This window comes from Euleptes europaea, chromosome 14 (assembly GCF_029931775.1).
Source record: "Euleptes europaea isolate rEulEur1 chromosome 14, rEulEur1.hap1, whole genome shotgun sequence".
In the NCBI taxonomy this organism is placed as follows: domain Eukaryota; kingdom Metazoa; phylum Chordata; class Lepidosauria; order Squamata; family Sphaerodactylidae; genus Euleptes; species Euleptes europaea.
Genome location: NC_079325.1, coordinates 58,311,715 through 58,331,559, shown reverse-complemented (window position 1 = coordinate 58,331,559; position 19,845 = coordinate 58,311,715). Strand labels below are relative to the sequence as shown.

The 19,845-nt window shown below is 47.8% G+C and overlaps 1 protein-coding gene across 1 annotated transcript; it reads right to left on the bottom strand.

Annotated features, from left to right (window-relative positions):
- Positions 1–1,127: 1,127 nt before the first annotated feature.
- Positions 1,128–19,512, bottom strand: SURF4 (surfeit 4). Its single transcript, XM_056860394.1, has 6 exons — positions 19,465–19,512; positions 5,691–5,877; positions 4,871–4,947; positions 3,135–3,178; positions 2,600–2,786; positions 1,128–1,417 (listed from the first exon to the last, which is right to left on the bottom strand). Exons 1-6 carry the CDS (start codon positions 19,510–19,512, stop codon positions 1,151–1,153), a joined length of 810 nt encoding a protein of 269 aa, XP_056716372.1. The 3' UTR covers positions 1,128–1,150.
- Between the last annotated feature and the right edge of the window lie 333 nt (positions 19,513–19,845).

The window sequence follows — 19,845 nt, the reverse complement described above, 5'->3', positions numbered from 1 at the left end:
TTATGATTGTTTTGGATTTCCCTTTGGGACCCACTTGGCTGGTACCCCCTAGACCATGTCAACTTGGACCTGGCTGGGCACAGCAGTGCACATCCCTCCCTCAGAATGACAACCATCCTGTTCAGCTTGTGAGACTGAGTGCAGTCTGCCCAAAGCCACCCTGGACTAGATGCAAGCAAGGCCATTCATGCACATAGGGGGCATCAGTGGTGGTAGTGTCTGTTCTCCCCCCGCCAAAAAAAAAAAAAAAACCCTCAGCTCCACAGCGACCGCTTTCAAAATCCCAGAGTGTTAGGGATTTAAGAAAAGCAAGTTATATTGTAAAAAAATGGACATTCTTCTTGTCTACAAGAACTGGAAATTACTGGAGTAAATCCATTTGTTCCTCTGCCTTTACTGCCATAAGCTCTTCCCAACTTCAATGTGATGGATCTAACTATTTCAGATGCCCTCTAATATAGGATGCTCATTGGCAGGCCAAACGCAAGCCTGTGTGACAGTTCTTTTGGAGCCAAAAGGAAGACAGTGCAGCTCAAGTAACTTTGAGCCCCAGGGATTTCAAGGGAAGAGATTTCAGCACACACCCAGCCTAAGCATCGGATAACACAGAAAAGACAGCTGTTGAGGTGAACCCTGCCCCAGCTGCGGTTCCTCAAACCGCTTTCCTTTGGCACCAGCTGCCCTCCATCCGTCCCTTCTGCTTTCAGCTCTCAACCTGGGAGGTGACTTTAATTACAAGAATGTAAACAAAACCAAATAAAAATTAACCAGCACACTGTAGCAACAGGTTATCTGATCACAGTAGTTTAAATTTTTTCTTAAAAAATCAAGATCGTGGGGGTTGTGGTGCGCCCCCCATCCAGTGGCCCCAGCTAGCAAGTTTCTTCACTTCAGTTTTGGGAATTACAAAAGAGAACAACGGTGACCCCGAGCAAACGTTCCTTACAAAGCATGATCTAATATTAGATTATCAGTGCAGCTGTACATTTTAAAAAAATTGAACTCCCCAAAAATCTGTGCCTTGAACAAAGGAACGCAGGCACATCTATGTAAAATGCTGGCCGGGGGAGGGGGGGGTCCCTCCACTAAATTCCTCTTGAGAGTCAGTTCCCAGACTCTTAAGATGAGGGGCGGTGGTTTCTCTCCCGTTCTACCATTCCTTTTTCTTCTCATCCATCGAGACACCCCCAGGGCCGAGCGCCACCACCAGGAGGAGGCCTCCGATGACTGACATGGTCTGGAAGAAGTCATACTTGAGGAAGTCGTGCATGGGCTTATAGGCAGGGATGGTCCAGAAGGCGTTAAAGTAGACATTGATGACGAAGAGCCAGATGACCAAGGTCAAGGCGGCTAGTTTGGTCTTGAAGCCAACAGCCACGAGGATGATCAAGGCTGTGCCCACAATGTTTTGCAGAATCTGCAGTGGGGTGGGGGAGAGGAGAGAGCACACACATCATAGGAGCTCTACAGCTGGAACTAGGCACCCCCACTGCTAAACGGGTGCACTGGAGGCCTGCTGGCCCTGGCACCCCCTGGCCCAGCCACCAAGAGTGATGTGCATCATCCTAACACACACTGAAGATGCACAGGAGCCAGAACACACAGCAACTTCAGGGTGAAGACAAGAACCCCAGCAGGTGAGTTGGAGTGTAGCTGGTAACTCTCAGGGCCACCCGCAGGAAAACAAGGCTCGGGGTTAGAGTTTTTTCTCCAGAATGTGACAAAATGGACAAGGAAGTCCTCTCCACCCACTCCCCAGCCTGGTTAAATTAACTGGGCCCAGATGGAGCAAATGGACCTGATCCGTCCTCCTTCAAGCGCTCTAAGCAACAAACATCCTGTTAATCACAAATGATGAAGCATTTGCATGACATTCTGGAGTAGTCACAAATGAGATCGCATGGCAGGTTAGAAATTAATTCACAGGGCATGTCCAGTTCTTTTCGTGTTCATGTCCTGGCTTTTTCTATCCCCCTTATCACCAGGCCTAGAAAATTACATTTAAAAAAATATGAATGCAGCAAGTTAAACTGGGAAATTTTGTTTCATTCAAACAGGCACTGTTTGGGCAGAAGAAATCCTTCGGCCGGCTCACTACTGCATTGCATATGCATGTTTTTACTAGGGTAGCCACAGCAGAGGTGCAGCCGTTTCTGACCTTAAGGCAAGATTTCCCTGTTAAAAAAACCTCAGTCTGGGATGTTACAAATTCTTGGCAACCAAAGCCCATCCAGAACAACCTCAGGGGTGAGAAGACAGAAACCCCAGTAGGACTACGAGCAGCTACCTAATACAAAGACGGACCAGTCCACTTTGGCCCAGTCCCATCAATTACATGTAGCCAGTCCCGCTTACCCTTGGAAGCTAGCACAGAAGCGCAACCCCTGCTCCAGTTGCCCTGGACAGAATTGTGGGGCCCACCAGGCTGAGGATGGACAAGTGGGTGCCTTTGCCGCTTGAATAACTACGTGGCCATTAGGCAGGTGACCAGAGGCTGTGTGTTCCTCTTTTACCAGGAGATGCCTGGAACCAAATAGGCAGGCTGCCACCCAGATAGATGTTTATTATTTGGATTTTTTTTAAAGATCTGAGCACTTACTGAAAAGAAACTAGCATCAAAATGCAGCAGCGTCATGAACATGAGGACTAGCAGCACGCGCCCGCCCAGCTGCATGTACTGCTTCGGGGAGCTTTCCCGCATGGTGGGCACACCAGCAAACATGCTCTTCCCCTCCGACCGGGACTCAGCCAAGAGCAGCAGCAGTCCACCCCCGAGAGCGAGGTTTCTACAAGAGAGGAACAGTTAGTACAAAATAATAATAATAATCCCCCCAAAACCAACATCTAGCGAGGCAAACTGATCGTGCAAAGCCTATGTACCATCCAAAAACAACAGAGGATCCAGGCAGAAGTTCAAACATGCCGATTGACAAGAATTTTTTGCCAGGTGCTTCCCATTCTTTTATAAAGACCGGCCTGACCAGAGAAGAGACAAGCACCCAGCTATTCCACAGCAACCTTGACAGGCAAAATCCTCTACGCTGCTGTGGACAGTTTTCCTCAGCACTCCCAATCAGAAGCAAGCAACATTTAAGTTGGAGTGAATGAAAGAAGGCAATCAAAATTAGCCATACCTCATCAAAAACTTCAGGTCCCATAGAATGCTGTAGGCAATTGTCTAGGAGAAAACAACCACATGTCAGTAAACCCTGAGATATTCAAAGCCACCCTCCTAGTGAGGGCTTTTAAAAAACACATCTCTTTGGGGTCACAGCTAAAGGCAGATGGGGAAATTTCAACAGTGCCGGGGGCCCCACAGCACTGGCAGGACTCCAACCCAGGTCATGGCAATGCTGACAGCTAGTGTAGACTCCCCCATATTCAGTGCCATCACTGCCAGTACCATGGGGCGGGGGGGGGGGAGTGGCTCTGCATACTCCAGTCCACCAGGGCCCTGCAGAGGAATGGCCCATGGGGAACTTTCACAGTCATTTAAAGGGCCAGTCCACCCCTCACCCCTGTCAGAGCAACCAAATGAAGGCAGAGGTACTCTGCATCTGACTGCATCTGCTCACGTCAAGTTCCCTTTAACCCTCCCCCTTTGTTGCATCCCCCACAAATAATGTTTGGATTATAAGCTCCACCAGACAGGGGATTTTGTCTTTGCCTGATGTTACTCTGTAAAGATCCATGCATTATATAATTAACAAATTTATTTAGTTAGAACATTTATTAGCAGCCATTTTTCCTGATGGAGCTTAAGGCAGCTTACCATATCAATAAAATACCAAAAATAAAGTACATAAAAATACATACAATCAAAATTTTAAAATAACAGTTTAGAACTGCTTTAATCAAATGCAGTTCTAAATAAAACTGTCTTCAGCTGCCTCTTGAAGTAAGGGGGCCAGCCGTACCCCCCTGGGGAGGTTGCTCCATAACTGTGGGGTCTTTAGCCAGTCCAAGGTGTATCGGGGGGTGGGTCACCTCTTTAAAATATTAAAGATTATGTTTACATGTAATTTAGAATTATATTCAGTTTCACATTTTTATCCTGCCATGCTTCCAAGGAGCTCAAGGCAGCCTCCATGGTTCCCCTCCTCCAATTTTACCAATATCTTTTTTACCAAAAAGATCCCCCATTTTCACACAAAGCAGGGGGACTCCCACCGCGGCACCAAGGAATCACCACACGCACACACCTGTCATCACCAACAGGTTGCCGTGGAATTGTGGGGTGGTGGAAGGTAGTTTAAAGTACAGCCCACACCACCCTCCAAACCGATTTTTTAAAAAGGTGAGTCCTATGAGGAAAGTTGAAGGAGCTGGGTATGTTTAGCCTGAAGAGGAGAAGACTGAGAGGGGATATGATAACCATCTTCAAGTGCTTGAAGGGCTGTCATATAGAGGATGGTGCCGAGTAGTTTTTTGTTGCCCTAAAAGGTCGGACCAGAACCAACGGGTTGAAATTAAATCAAACGAGTTTCCGTCTAGACATTAGGAAGAATTTTCTAACAGTTAGAGCGGTTCCTCAGTGGAACAGGCTTCCTCGAGAGGTGGTAAGTGCTCCTTCCCTGGAGGTTTTTAAGCAGAGGCTGGATAGTCATCTGTCAGCAATGCTGATTCTGTGACCTTAGGCACTTCATGAGAGGAAGGGCATCTGGGCATTGAGTAAGGGTCACTAAGGGAGTGTGGGGGGGAGGTAGTTGTGAATTTCCTGCATTTTGCAGGGGGTTGGACTAGATGACCCTGGTGGTCCCTTCCAACTCTATGATTCTAAACACCACACTAAGGTGAAAGATGAAGAAAAAGGCAGATGGTAATTTATCAGAAAAGTATCTCAGAGTTCAGAGTTGCAACTGTTGCCCACCTGTAAAGCTATAATTCCGAACAATCCAAAACAGGCATACTGAACAAAGTTCCTGCTCAGCACCAGGATGCAGCTGCCTGAGAAAGGGAGGGGAAAAAAGAGACGGGTGATTCATGGTTCCAGTCCAGCTACCATCAACACCCTCCGGCTGCCATCCTAGGTAGGCACAAAAGGGTAAGGGCCACTGAAGTCACCAAAGTCAGGAACCGCTGGAGTAGTCAATGCTGAGCTCACGGCCTGGCTCAGCAGAAGGCGCTCATAGCTCAGGAATAGCACCAGCATGGGGTGGAGAAGGTCGCCAGTTCAGTTGCCGGAATCTGTAGCTGAAGGTTCTCAGTCAGCAGGCACTGGGGCAGACTTTCCTCCCCATGAGACCCTGGAGGCAGGACTGGGTTGGATGGATTGACAGCCCTATTTGGTATCAGACAACTTCATACACAGGAGCTGAAAAGGAAAGGACTGGAGCCCTCCCTCAGGCCACTGGCGGTGCTTTGATCCTGGCTCACCCAGCCTGTGCCACCCTGAGCCTCTGCATGTACTGGAGGCCTGCTTTAGCAATGGCGGATGGAGACTGGGTCCCCTGCCCCTTCTAAGGGCTCAGAGGGGTTTACTGACATGCCTATTTTATCCTCACAATTCTCTTGTGAGGTACATCAGGCAGATCTCTTTCAATCCAATGATACACCAGAACCCTGAGACTTATCCACCCAGCTGTGCTCAGCAACCAGTAGCTGCAGCTTAGAATTCAAAGTTTCCTAATTCAAAATTTGTAATGTTGTCTCTTAACAAAGAGTCACACAAGCCATCTTGCCCCACTTACTTAACTGTCCAAAGAGATTTATGAACACGAAGATGGAGGCCAGGATATAGCCGCAGTTCCATGTGGCATCAATGTAGTCCCTCTGCTCACTCCACTGGAACCACATGCGAATGCCATCTTCGAGGAACGTGCTGATCAGGCAAAGCCGGGCCACATGGGGGAGGTACTGTTTTGTCACCCGCAAGAACTGCCAGAAGAAGGACGACGACACAGGTGTGAAGAACAGGCAAGGAGCAGGACAGAGGTGCCAAGGTGTGACACTTATGTGCCATCAATCCTCCTTGTTATACTAGAAGGGGTTTCTTCTCTGACGGGAGCCTCCAAAGGGCTTTGCTCCTAGATATACCAGTATTTCTCTACTTCCAACAGTAGATAAAATTACATTTGAAAGTACATTTCACTGTCAACTGATTTTTACAGTGCACAGAAGTCTCACCCACTAAGTAGCCCAAGCCATGTTCAGGCACAGTTGGAAAGAGGGAATCCAGAACACTGACTCCTGCAGAGACACAATGGGCAGTCTCATTTGAGGACAGGCAATTCTGCTGCATCTTTGTTTTGGATGTGACTGAATACTCCAATCAACACCTGATGCAGAAACTCAGCAAAGTTACCCCCCCCCCCAAACAGAGCCTCCTCTCTGGGCCAATATGATTTCTCACTAGCAGTTCTCATGCCCCGTAACTCTGCTTGGGAACCGAATATGAAAAACTCAAGATCACCTTTACATTATCCTCTCATATCAGAGAAGAGAGAAATTAGTACAACTCAGGACTCAATATTAATGCTGAGACTTTTCAGTTGGTGGAGGGAATCTGAGCCGCATGAAAGCAATTTTTAAAAACCATAACTGGCCTGTTTTGTGGGGGTGGAGTCGTAAAGATTGGATTTTTTTCTCTAAGAATTCAGAATCATCCATTTAAAGTCATGGGCAAGGAAGCGCTGCTTCAGGGAATCCAATTACCCTGTGGAACTAATTGCTGCATGATATTGGGGTGGTCACTGACATGAAGGGACCCTTGTAAGTTAAGAGGTCAGTTCATCAAGTTACAAACTGTATCCCAGGAACTCTGGGGGTCCTTAGAAGAAAAATCAGGGTTCTGCAATGAGAAGAAAAAGAGTTGGTTTTTATATGCCCTTTTTCTGCCACTTAAGGAAGGATCGAACCAGTTTACAATCACCTTCCCTTCCCCACAACAGACACCCTGTGAGGTAGGTGAGGCTGGGAGAGCTCTAAGAGAGCTGTGACTAGCCCAAGGTCACCCAGCTGGCTTCATGTATAGGAGTGGTTCACCAGATTAGAGTCTGCCGCTCATGTGGAGGAGGGGGGAATCGAACCCGGTTCTCCAGATTAAAGTCCACCACTCCTAACAACCTCTCTTAACCACTACACCATGCTGGATTCTTTATGTTGGATACCATCCCAGAAAGAAACTTCACTGTTGATCTTTCCCCAGATTGCCATAACAATCTTATCACTAGATGCAGAAAAAGCCTTTGATCACTTCGATAAAATTTATTCAATTTACTTAGGCAGATTAAATCTGGCACGGGGTTTGTAAGAACAATTGAAGCCTTACATCAGAAGCCTCAGGAACACATGGAAGGTAAATAGGAAGCGACTTCTATAAAGGATAAAAATTTCCTACATTGATAGTTTTGTTACCTTCGACAACAATTGTTCAATCCAAGCCCCATTGCTTCATTTTGTTTTATTAGCCTCTTTGCTGTTAGACTGAATTATTTCATCACATTTTGTAATTCGCTTACTGTCTGACTGAATAGTCTTCTGTGTACTTGGAAGTCGCCCCACCTCAATGCATTTTTTGGTATTACCAGGAATTTCTGTTGTTAGATTCAAATGTTTTTGCATCCTACTTTGTAATCGACTTGATGATTGATTGGATAGTTCTTATTATGGCTGTAATCCACCTTGAGCCCCAGTGAGAAAGGCAGACTACAAATGAACCTGCTGCTAATAATAATATACCATCATCCTCAATAAAGGGCCACGAGAGGGGTGCCCTTCTCCACACTACCCACTGAACCACTTGCTGAGACCTTTAAAAATAATACAGAAGTCAAAAGGCATATAAACAAGAAATCTCAGCCATAAAAAATCAGTTATGCGCTTAACAGAAGCCATTCTGAACTTTAAAAGATCGAAGTGAAATCACAGGATTTTGTGTCAACAGTACAAAATCTGAAATTTCAGTTATTAATCTAACTGAAGATGAACATTAAAATATTGCCAAGTACAAATCTTATTGGGTTGCCACTACAGAGAAGCACTTAGTAATCTAGGATCATAGATAAGTAACCATCTAAAATCATTAAATTAATAACGACCTGGCAGAGTGAGGAATAATCAAGTTCTCCTTGCTCAGTAATGTTTATATAATTAAAATAACAATTTTGTATAATCAAAATGACAATATTTTACCACAGATATTACAACATCTCCAAAAATTACCAATGTTACCTCCCAAAAATATTACAAATTGTAAAAAGTATATAGGCAATTTTATTTGGGATGGGAATAAAATTTGATTTTCCTGTGACATCGTACTGACTGAGATGCCCTTTCCTCCTCCGACCTTCCACTCTCCTATGGAGCATCTCAGCTCAAGAGTATTTTCCAACACCAAACAAGGAATTCTGGCAAAGACTGAGGAGAAACTGAGGAATTCAAACTATGTATATCAATGGGGAAAAGGTACTGGCTTGCATTTTCATTGCGAAATCTGGTCTTGTGTATGGTGGTGGTAGAAATCGCCATCAAGTTGCAGCTGATGTATGGAAACTCCACAGGATTATCAAGGCAAGAGATGTTCAGAGGGGGTTTGCCATTGCCTGCCTCGGCTTTGCAATTCTAGACTTCCTTGGAGGGCTCCCATTTAAATACTGACCAGGGCCAACCCTGCTTAGCTTCTGGTAGCTGATAAAATCGGGGCAGCCTGGGCCATCCAGTAGTCTTTTTTTTTAATTGCCATCAAGTCGCAGCTGACTTCTGGCAACCCCGGTAGGGCTAAGGGCTTTCAAAGTAAGAGCTGTTCAGAGGTGGCTTGCCACTACTCAGCTCTTCATAGGGACCCTGGACTTCCTCGGTGGTCTCCCATCCAAGTACTAACCAGGGCTGACCATGCTGAGCTTCTGAGGTCTGATGAAATCGGGCTAGGCTGGGCCATCCAGGTCAGGGCAGTCTTATGTATAACTCAGCCTTTACTTCTTCTTCTGTTAATATTAGGTCTTTAAAGATTTTTACGTGATGCTATTTGACCCCTGATAGAGTGATACAAGCAGGGACCCGCAAGAAAATCGTGGGAGTGGCCATGCTGTCTCTTCACCTTTTATTCCTCCCTTCTCACCCACCACTTCTCTCAGTGTCTGTCTCTTTCACTCCCCCAGCCCCTCTCTTACTTTCTGTCCAGTCCACCTGCTGCCACTCCTTCTCTTTCTGCCCCCACCCCATCACTCTCTCTTTCTCCTCCCCTCCCACACCCCCTCTCTTGGCGACTCACCCAGAGCTGTTCTGGTGGGCCCACTGAGCCCCCCCCACCCACACACACAGCCTTGCTCTTGGCAGTTCACCTGGAGCTGTTCCGCCAGACCCACTGAGGCAACCCCCCCCCCCAAGCTTGCTCTCAGTGGCTCAACTGGAGCTGTCCCAGGCCTCCTTTCCCCATAACCCCACTCGGTGGCTTGGCTTACCCAGAGCTGTGCCGCCTGAGGTGCTTTTTATTGGGGGGGGTTTAATTCCCAAATGTGTTTTTTTAATTCCAGATTTTTCAGCAAACCTAGGGCATCCCCAAAGTGTGCAGAAACATCTGTTTAGTGCAAGTGTGGTCACAATTTGTGGATTTAGATATCCATAGACAGGTGGCACACTTGGGAAATAGTATACAGATTTTTTTCTTGGTCCCTTCTGGTGATATTGTTCTAAGCCTTTTGATGAACTTGTATTGAAGCAAAAACAAAAAAGTTTTTTTTTTTTTAAACAACCCTCTTGCAAAGAGCACTACAACGTCTCTAGGAGGGTCTGTCTATCTCTGAGACTGATCCAAGTCACTTTCTGCTTGAGGAAATCCTGAGAAGAAATCAGACAGCCATCTTTCCAGAAACTAGCAAATACCCTCTTTCCTCTCAGAGCCTATCCCTTTGCTTTCAAGGACTGTCTTTCGAGCTATTGGTGAACACTCGCAGCCATTGCTTTGCGGGCTCTCTTTTTTAGCGGCCTGGCAGAGACTTCTTCCACCTTCTCCTCTAGAAGCTGTATTGCCGTTTCCATTCCCACGCCACTTCTTTTAGCACTTTCAGCTGACTGCTCATCTCAGAGATAAGACCTGAGGAGGCAGGGGCTGGGTTGGCACCTTTTCTTCGGGCCATTACGGGCCTCTTTCCCTCCTCAGCCAGCTGCCTCTTGCTCTTTTGTCTGTCTCAGGCTTCAAAACAAGGCCTCAGGCTCCCATCTCTCCACTGAGAAGGTGCCAGGGGCATCCCGTACAACAGCTCTTTCAAGTATTTTCAACCGTCTGTTTAAAGGCAGCTATTGACTATTTTGCCCCACTGGAGCAAAGGATGGCAGGGCTGGGGCACCATCGTGCCCAAGTGACATCAGTCACCCCCCCCCCCCACACTGGTTTGCATCCTTTCTCCACAGGACTCAACTCTGCTGCTTTGGGGGCAACTTGGTGCCAAAACTGGCATTTCATTTTTTTTAAAAGACCATGCCAGAGAAGCAGCTTCTGCCTCACTTCCACACATGTGAACGCACACAAACACACACACACACGCCACAGCCTGAAGGGGTGCAATTCAGAAAAGTGTCCCCTTGATTTGGTCAAGGGATGAAACTGGGCCCTCCCAAGAGGCAGGCAGAAGAAGGGAGATCTTCGTGCTGTTTCGTAACACTGGCAGCTGAAGCAAGAAGAGGCAGGCTGGTTAGGAAAAAAGCTGGATTCTGAGTCATGCCAGAAAAGACACCTTGTCACCAGCCATCACTCAACTAAGCAGAAATTTCCACAGCTTGCCAGATTAAAACAAATGCTGAAGGTCACCATCTACCCAGAAAGATGACTGGACGATCTGCAGCTCTTTCCCATGTGGCCTGGCAGTTAGGATTCCTGGTTAGAGGAGGGGTCGTGGCTCAGTGGGAGAGCATCTGCTTAGCATGCAGAAGGTCTCAGGTTCAATCCCTGGCATCTCCAGTTAAAAGGACCATGTGGGGGTGTGCGTGATGTAACAAACCCCTCCCTGTGACTCTGGAGAGCTGCTGCCAGTCAGAGCATGCAATACTAAGACCTTGATGGGCCAATGGTCTGGTTCAATATAAAGCAGCTTCACGTGTGTGTTCATGATGGCTGAGATTTGAACTGGGTTCCCCAACTGCCCACCCTCAAGCCCATTCTAGTCCAAATACCGTAACCACTGGCTCTCCGCACCACCCTTCAAGCTCTTGAGTGAACACACCGCTTCAGACTTGTAGGAAACTATTTCTTTTGAGGACGCCCACCTTGCCTTTCCATTCAGACAGCTGCTGGGGCTGTCGAAAAGGATCAGAATGGTAGAAGTGAATCGAATGACACAGTAAGCAAGCAATAGCATCCCCTGCCACAAGACATGCTTAATGACAACTGGAGAGCATTAAACAACATAACAAGGTGGGCAAACCCTCGAAGCAAGCCCGGGGAGCTCTGATCACCTTCATGATTGTGTGAGGGTAGCTTTTGAGGAAAAAACCTTGACCCTTGCCAGCTTTTCCTGGACAAGAAGCCCCCCCCACACACACACACACAATGTCTGTGCCAAACACTCTAATGAGCTTGTGAACGAAAGGGGAGGGGGGGAGGAATGGACACACGACGGAAATAATGTGATTGGAAAGACAGCAGCAGGGCCCTCCCTCCCAGCCAAGTCATGGACACCAACAGCATGTTGCACTACTGGCAACATGGTAGCTAATAAAGTTATGGCATGCCAAACCTGGCAAAGGAAAGCACCCTAGGGTCAAGACTTTGGGGTGGGAAATGCCTGGAGATTTGTGAGTACAACTGGGGAAGGGGGGTTAGGGAAGGGAGGAACCTCAGTGGGATATAATAACGTAGTGTTCATCCTCCACAGCAGCCATTTTCTCCTGGGGAACTGATCTGTTGTCCAGAGATCAGTTGTAATACCTGGAGGTTGGCAACCCTACTAAAGGCTGACAGAGCATTTTGGGAGCGGAGGGGATGCTCTGGAAGCGCCCTTGCCCAAGTCAGTGCCAGGGAACCCTTTCCCTTCCAGGCCTGACTGCCAAGGGCTAAACTACACATCACACTGACCAAAATGTAGATTCTCCTTCCCTCAGAACTCAGCAATCTGAAAAAAGACTATCACGGGGGGGGTATTTCTTAAACTTTCCCCCAAAAACCATTCTTCCACCCTGAAAAATCAGCCTGTCCCATAACCAATGGGGAGAAAAAGCAGGCAGCATTAGGTGCAGTTTGCCTCTGGGAGGAAAATCTACAAGTCTGAAACCGAAGTGGGCTGCGTACAGCACTGATTGCCTGGCACCAGTCACATCACAACCCCTCCGCCAACACCCTCACACACAAATCTGCAGTGGGGTGCCACATTTCCCCTTTTTAACAAAAAATGAAAGGAAGGGTGGGATAAATAAATGCAAGGAGCACGGTTCTCCCATTTCACCCTTGCAACAACCACCCAAAGAGGAAGGCTAGCCTGAAAGGGTATGCCTGGTCCAAGGCCACTCCAGCATGCTTTATGGCAATGTGGGGATTTGAACCCAGGTCCCCTGATTGTAGTCCAACACTCTAACCACTACACCATACTGGCTCTCTCCAAATGCATGCAACGTATGAAAATCGCATGGAGTACCAATTTTTTTTTAAAGCAGGGAGTTTGCCTGAAATGTGCGAGAAGGGACAAGGCTGATGGCGGAGCCAGCGTTTGATTGGGCCAATATGCGCGTCTGACATCTCACCACAAAGCTGGGAGACACAGCCAGGCTGAGCCGCACTGGGAGCTCTCTCTTTTGATATTATGTTTTTCTTAGCCCACATTAAGAGCTGGCTTTGGCCAGGGCAGACGGGATAGAAATCACAAAATAAATAAATACATCTTACGCTTTATTTGTGTGTGTAAAGTGCCGTCAAGTCGCAGCCGACTTATGGCGACCCGTTTTGGGGTTTTCCTGGCAAGAGACTAACAGAGGTGGTTTGCCAGTGCCTTCCTCTGCACAGCAACCCTGGACTTCCTTGGTGGTCTCCCATCCAAATACTAATCAGGGCTGACCCTGCTTAGCTTCTGAGATCTGAGGAGATTAGGCATCACCAAAATGCCTATCATTGGGGGGAAGGAAGCAGCCAGGGTCAACACTGTGACAATGCCATGTCCAGGAGGGAACGGGGGGATTTGCTGCCACCACAAAGGTATCCTGGAGTACAACCATTTATTCCTTCCCATAGGAGTGAACAGAGTGGGGGAGAGCAGATTGGGGGGGCTGGGACTCCAGAACAGCCCACTTTCCTGACTTTCCTCCTTCAGCCATGCTGACAGCCTTCACAGAGAACTGTTCCCACCACAGAGGGCAAGGCAGAACAGCTTCCAGGTGCCAACAGCCACTGCGCTGTGCCACCCACGTCTGCCAGTATAGCACTGACCTGATCCATCCCTTGGTCACACTAAGAAAGACTAATTGACATTTGGATTTTGTACAGAAACAGACACCAAACCAGAGCCACAAGATGTCTGCTTTCTGTACCGAGGATACCCTTAATGCACTGTCAAGGGAGGTACAGAGGATCTTAAGGACGCTCACTGTGAAAAGCCCTAGCCAAATGAACCTCTGATCAGACCCAGCCACACCCTTCTCCAAACCCTTAATTAACCCACACAGCTTGTGTAACTGGTTTCTAATAATAGACGTCAAACAGCCAAGAGATGACCGGGGAACTTCACGGTCAACAGAGGCCGTTTTCCTACAGGCAAATGATGCATGAGGCTTCGTCATCCCTGTGGGCATTCTTTTCCTTCTGTCTTCTCCTACCATAACTTGCTTGCAACAGGTTCTCAAGGGAAACAATCCATCTGCCAGAACTCATTTTCGTAACAGCTACTGTGACTAGGACTGGATCCTGCTCCCACCGCAAACCAGGATGGATAAAAATCAATGTTTTTTTTTAAATAATAAAAAGCGGATTTTACAAATTTAAATCAGATTTTCTATTTAAGATACATTATAGTCCAAAGGTATTCATCATGAAATAAGGATTAGTTTTTAACTGTGTAGTATGAATATATAGACTCATGCTATGCTTAATTTTTTTGGTTATTGAATTCCATCAGTCCGTTCACAATGTCATACTCTTCCAGAGGTTTCTGTAAGATTATTTTGGGCAATTTTTCTATCTAAAGATATCATCACAGATGTTTGGTTTTGCAGTTCTCAAAACTGTGAATGTGTGTGCAGAGATAACATGCCTCTTCTTCACAGCAAAAATGCTAAAAAAAACCAAACATACAGAGTTGAAAAAAAGATCTTAATCCAGTTGTTCCTCTGCAAATATATGTACATAAAATCAACCTCTTAAGTGCTAAGTCTCAAGAAGATCAATGAATAGAAGATTGTTTGGAGTGCCATAGATCTACACAAGGAGCTAAGTGTGAGGAGGGAGGGGCAAGCAGTAAAAATGAAAGTGAAACTTTTTGAGCAGAACACTCCACAAGTCTTGGGATTTTTGTATGTATAGCCATATTATCATATTATTATCATGTTTAGCCATATTATTCTCTCCCTGGAGGCAAAAACCTATAATGGCAGCAGGCTATAAAAGAGTGCAGAAAACCATGATTTAAATCTAGTCTTACTGACCAGTAATTTAAATCAATTTGATTTAAATCAAATCCACCTTGCCACATGCTGAGGCTGAGGCAAAGAACTGTTTTGCCTCACATCACCTTGTGCTTCGGGTTTGTTTTTTCACCTGTCCAAAGCACCTGAGAGAGGGAATGAAGCTGGCATTGCCAGGGCTGTTATTCCTCGCATGTTAGGGGGACGGGACAGACTGCAGCCTTGGCTACAGAATTCAGTTCCTACATGAAATGGCTAGCCCTAAAGGCTGCAAAGAGATGCTGTTGAGTATGCACAGTATACCTGTCAAGACCTCAGAAGCCAGATATACTTCTAGCCCAATTTCTCTGCTCTTGGGTATCCAGGGCAAAAATACCCCTCCACTCCACAAAGTCTTTGGTGCAAGCCAGCGTTCCTGAAGGAAATGGCAGTATTAGTGGCAACCACAAATACTGGTTGGCTACCAAGGACAGCCAGAATTGGGAAATCCATGTTCAGAACTTAATTCTCCAACCCGGCCAACATATTTTTCCAAGTATTTTAGCTGACTACAGCTAGTGACAGGGCACACCATACCTGCCAACCAATCCGACATTTGTGTTAGGATGCACAGTCTGCCACCCTACTCATCTAAACAAGGTTCAACTAAACAGATATTTTTCAGGAGTTCCCCATTACCCAAATAACTCAGAAGTCCAGGGCACCTTAGAGACTAACAACACGTATTCCAGTATGAGCGTCTGCATGCCAACTGTGCTAATACATGCAGCCCGCAGATGTAACCTGCTATTTTGTAAATCTCTGCACACCATACAGTTATGTAGTTCAGTGTTATAGCAGCAGTATAAGTGGTAGTTTTAAGGTTTGAGTCAGCTGGGGAGGCACATATAAGAAAATGAGGAATCAGCAGAGGAATTGCTTCTCTGCAGAAATGATGACAACTGGTTTGCAACGGAATGGCCAGGCACTGGGAAACACAGCCTGCTTTTGCAACCTAGGTCCATCGCAGATGTCAGAATCCAGGGTTACTACAGAGATCAGACCTGCAGCCTCTTCTGGAAGAGGTCATAGCGCAGACAAGCGGCAGGGGGAGAGAGGTCTCTGGACTCTTCCTGCAACTGCAGTTTATCCACTTCCAGTCATCCCTGCATGGTTTCCCCCCCATGTGAGGTTTCAAATGTGTACAACACTTCCTTCCCTCACAGAATTTGCACTGGGGACTGTGGCAAATATATACTTGAAGCCCCACAGAGAAAAGAGTCACTTGGGGGGGGGGGAGCAATCTGAAATGGTGTAAATTGCAGATAGAGAAAAAGTTAAGCTACCAACCTCCATGGCTGTTGCACTGTTCTCAAGGGCCCCTTCTCCAAAGCAGACTTTTGAACTGGGAAAGGACTGGCAGGGGGCTACAACGGCACCCATTGGCTTGTCATATGCAAGTTAGGCCAGGCCACCCATGGGGTGTGGGCGGCCACTCTGCCCTAGCTGTCCAGCAGCCACAAAGCAGCAAACAGGAAAGGCTTTCATGCTAGCCCACAAACTGATTGTGCAACATAAATGTTAGATTTTAGTCCAACGAAACAAGCACCAAGTGCTGATGAGCAATCCTTTTGCCTTTGCACTCACTGGCTCCAACACCCCTTCCACCACATGCATCCAATGAAGTTGTCTCCAGCCCACAAAAACTTGTGCTGCAAAAAACCTTGTTAGTTTTTAAGGTGCCACAAGATCCTTGGGGGGGGGGGTGGCTAAAAAGAAAGTCTTGTTTTTGTTTTAATGGGTGCAAACAAGTTATCCTCAGGGGAAGCAAGAAATTGCTTCAATCTGGCAATTTATACCTGAAGATGTGAGGCAGAACTCAAGAAATCTCACATTAAAATAAATGTTGTTCGTCTTTAAGGTGCCCCTGCTGGACTTTGTTCTAATTTGGCAGTCAGGGTGCTTATGAAGCCCTTTTACACACCACAGTCTCCCAGGAAAATCTACATACACCTCTCTGATCACACTTTCGAGGAGCTGAGAATTTTGATGATCTCAACAAACTGGTTGAAAGACGAAGACAAAATGCTGCTCACAGGCCGTCAGTCACTTGCAGGGCTGCTTGTCCCATGGGCTCTGAAGGGTGAACAATACTCTGCAGTACACTGACCCACACAGAAGGCTATTTGTGCCTCTACAGAGAGAGGGGAAGAAAGGGTAAGGCTAAGGCCTGGCCTTAGATGACTGAAAGGGTGTGAATGGGTTAAGCCAGAGAACTGAGCTTTGAAATGGGGGGGGGGAGCTGGCAGAGTGAGGGCTGCTCTTCCAACATCAAGGGGTGGGACCAGGAGGGGATAAGGGTCTGGAAGCGCTCCCAAGGGAAGGATAAGGAGCTTGCACTGAATGCAGAAGGGGGCGGGAGGCCAGTGGAGGAGGCCAAGGAGGAGCAGTGTGTGTGGTCCTGGCCCCAAGACAGGTAAAGGCTTCTAAGTGGAGCTCTGCTGCTCCTCACTCGGCATTCAGGCCCATCGCTGAGACGGGCCTTGACCCCGGGCATCCCCTGGTCACAGGCAGGTGGCACGCTGGCCTTCCAGCGCACTGTCCTGCAGCACAGCATTAACCTAGAGGAAGGCTAACAACATGTATTCCCACACCAGCTTTCCATGAATCAGACCTCACTTCATCAGACACTGCAGTGTTCCTCCATTGGGCAGATACAGCCGACAAAGCCAGCTCTGACTTGAGAAAGTTCACGCTGGAATAAGGTGTCCTGGACTCGTTTAAACTGACTACAATAAAACTAACGGCAGCTAACCCCAGCATTATCCCGAAAGAATGTACATCTATCAGGGCACTAGAGAAGTCCAGCCAAGCTGTTAGAAACTGCACTCTCCAGGAGGCATTTTATCCCAGGCTCATGCAGTGAAGAGTTTTTTTACAGGGCCAATTTTCCCCCTTCCAATCCCAGGAGAGCAGGTAGTTCTAAGATAATTATGTGCGACCATTTGCTACTCCAGGCGAAAGTTTCACAAGATGCATGTAATAGCCCCTGTGTAAAAAAAGACACTTGTGTCTCTCACTGGCTGGTTCCCTCATGACCTGCCAGAAACATAAAGCTGCTTCAACCATGGCCTGTCACAGACATATGTTCTACACCACAGAGCCAGAAATGAATGATGTGTCTTCAGGTTCAATACAGTTTACAGGTGACTAGGAGATAAAGTTGGTTGGACATCTTTGGAAATACAAGCTGTGTGCCTCAGCAGTTGTCCCTTGGAGAACAAGCAGAATCTTGCAGCAGTTGTTTGCCGCACTTTCATTTTCTCTACCTTGCTTTTTTGCGTTCAATACCATATGGACATCTTGTTTGTCAAAGGGAGCCAGACAAGTTGCTCAGGTCAGCTTCTGTCCCCCCCACCCCCATCCAGGCCCAGTGTGTGTGTTGTGTTAAGTGCCGTCAAGTCACTTCCGACTCATGGCGACCCTATGAATCAAAGTCCTCCAAAATGTCCTATCCTTGACATCCTTGCTCAGATCTTGCAAACTGAGGGCTGTGGCTCCCAGTAAGGAACCAGATACCCTAGGAGGACTGTAGCAATGAAACCAGGGAGACTTCATGTATTCCAGCAGATGGAAAAGAAAGCCCTCCGCCAGGCTGCTTCCAGTCTAGAGAGGACAGACGTTTGGCCAACTGACAGAATGAACGATCAAGTCTGATTCCTGGTTGTGATCACCCTTTTAACCAGGAGGCTGGAAAGGGGGGAATACTCCAGGAGGCAGGGCATACAACACTTTGGGGTTATGGGTCTTTGAATACTCACTTATAACCACACAAAGCTGTCAATTTCATACAATGTGTATTCACCAGCCTGCACACCCCTTGACTTGTATCTTTATAGAGTCCCAGTCTCCAAGGAAACGCCACTCCACATCTGATCCCCCATTATTCAGGGGACAAGGCCACCGCTCTGAAGACCACCAAGCATACAAGGAATCCCCAGTTTAAGCTACTTCCCACCAATGGGTTCTGAAAAAACGTTCTTATCTGCCCCCTCCTAGAGACTCAAGTGCAGGAAGCATTGAAGTTCCTGCACACAACTTTGCTACAAGAAGACTAGATTAAAGGGGGTGGGGCAAGAGGTCCCAACTTTCCCATCCTTTGCAATTAGACTTATTCCACACACACACTTACGTCTACAGTACCAGTTTATAACCCCATTCCAACATTATAGAGTTACACATTTTCTACTTTACATTCTGGAAACAAAAGAATCACAAATCCTACCGGGCAAATACAGCAACACAACCCTCTCCTAAGCGTGGTTTGCTAATAAGCACTTCCCTAGGCTTAATTTCCTACAAGGATGGTCTCCATTCCCAGAGGGGAGGTCATCACTATCAGTGGGAAAAAGGTTATTAGAAAAATAATCAGAGATTGATCCCCTTCAAAACCCTCTGACAGGAAGAACGGAGGACCCCAAACATTTGCCCAATACATTATTAATAGGGCTATTAGTGGGGGGGGACCCCATTATTAAAGAGACAACCAGTAGAGAGATGGGCCAAAATCTCAAACTCCTCAGTTAAGCCTGATTTGTAAGGAAACAGCTCGCAGCCCTCTCAGGCAAACACGCCTCTCCTTCAGATCAGACCCCTTAAAGAGGGTGGGGGGCTGGGCCCCGCCGCCCCCTCCCATTTTTGCGGGTGCAGGAGATTCGTTTTCTTTTTCAGGAGGCCGGTCTCCGATGCCCTGATGGAGAATCTCAGCCGAGGGAAAAGCCCCCCGGGCGGCCATTCTCTCCCCTCCCCTCCCCTAAAAGGGAGAAGATCTCGACCGCTACGCCTTACTGGTGGGAGGACCCCGATCCGCGCCGCGACCCCGTGCGCCGGAGGGCTCCTGCCCCGGGTAGGTCGGGGGGGGGGAGCTCGCACCCACCCACCCACCTGGTCTGCAAAATCCTCAGCGGTGCTCATCAGGTCGTTCTGCCCCATGGCTGCCAGCGGTGGTGGTGGTGGTGGTGGAGGGATGCGCTCCCGGGCGGGCTGGCTCTGGCTGGCTGGCTGGCCGCCCTCCCGCAGCCTGGGCCGCCGCTCGTGCCGCGCCTGCGAGGCTGCGCGCGCAGGAAGTCGCTACGCTCCGGCGCCCTCCTCGCTACTGCCACGTAGGCCAACTCTTAAAGGAGCAGGACGCGGGCGGCGGGGGGGGGGGGGAGGAAAGGCGCCGGGAAGCTGGCACTGATCCGCCCCCCCCCCTTGCCTGGGCGGGGCGGCCGGCAGCCGAGAGCGCGGGCGGGGCGGGGGCTTCGGGGGAGGCGGGCCGCGGGC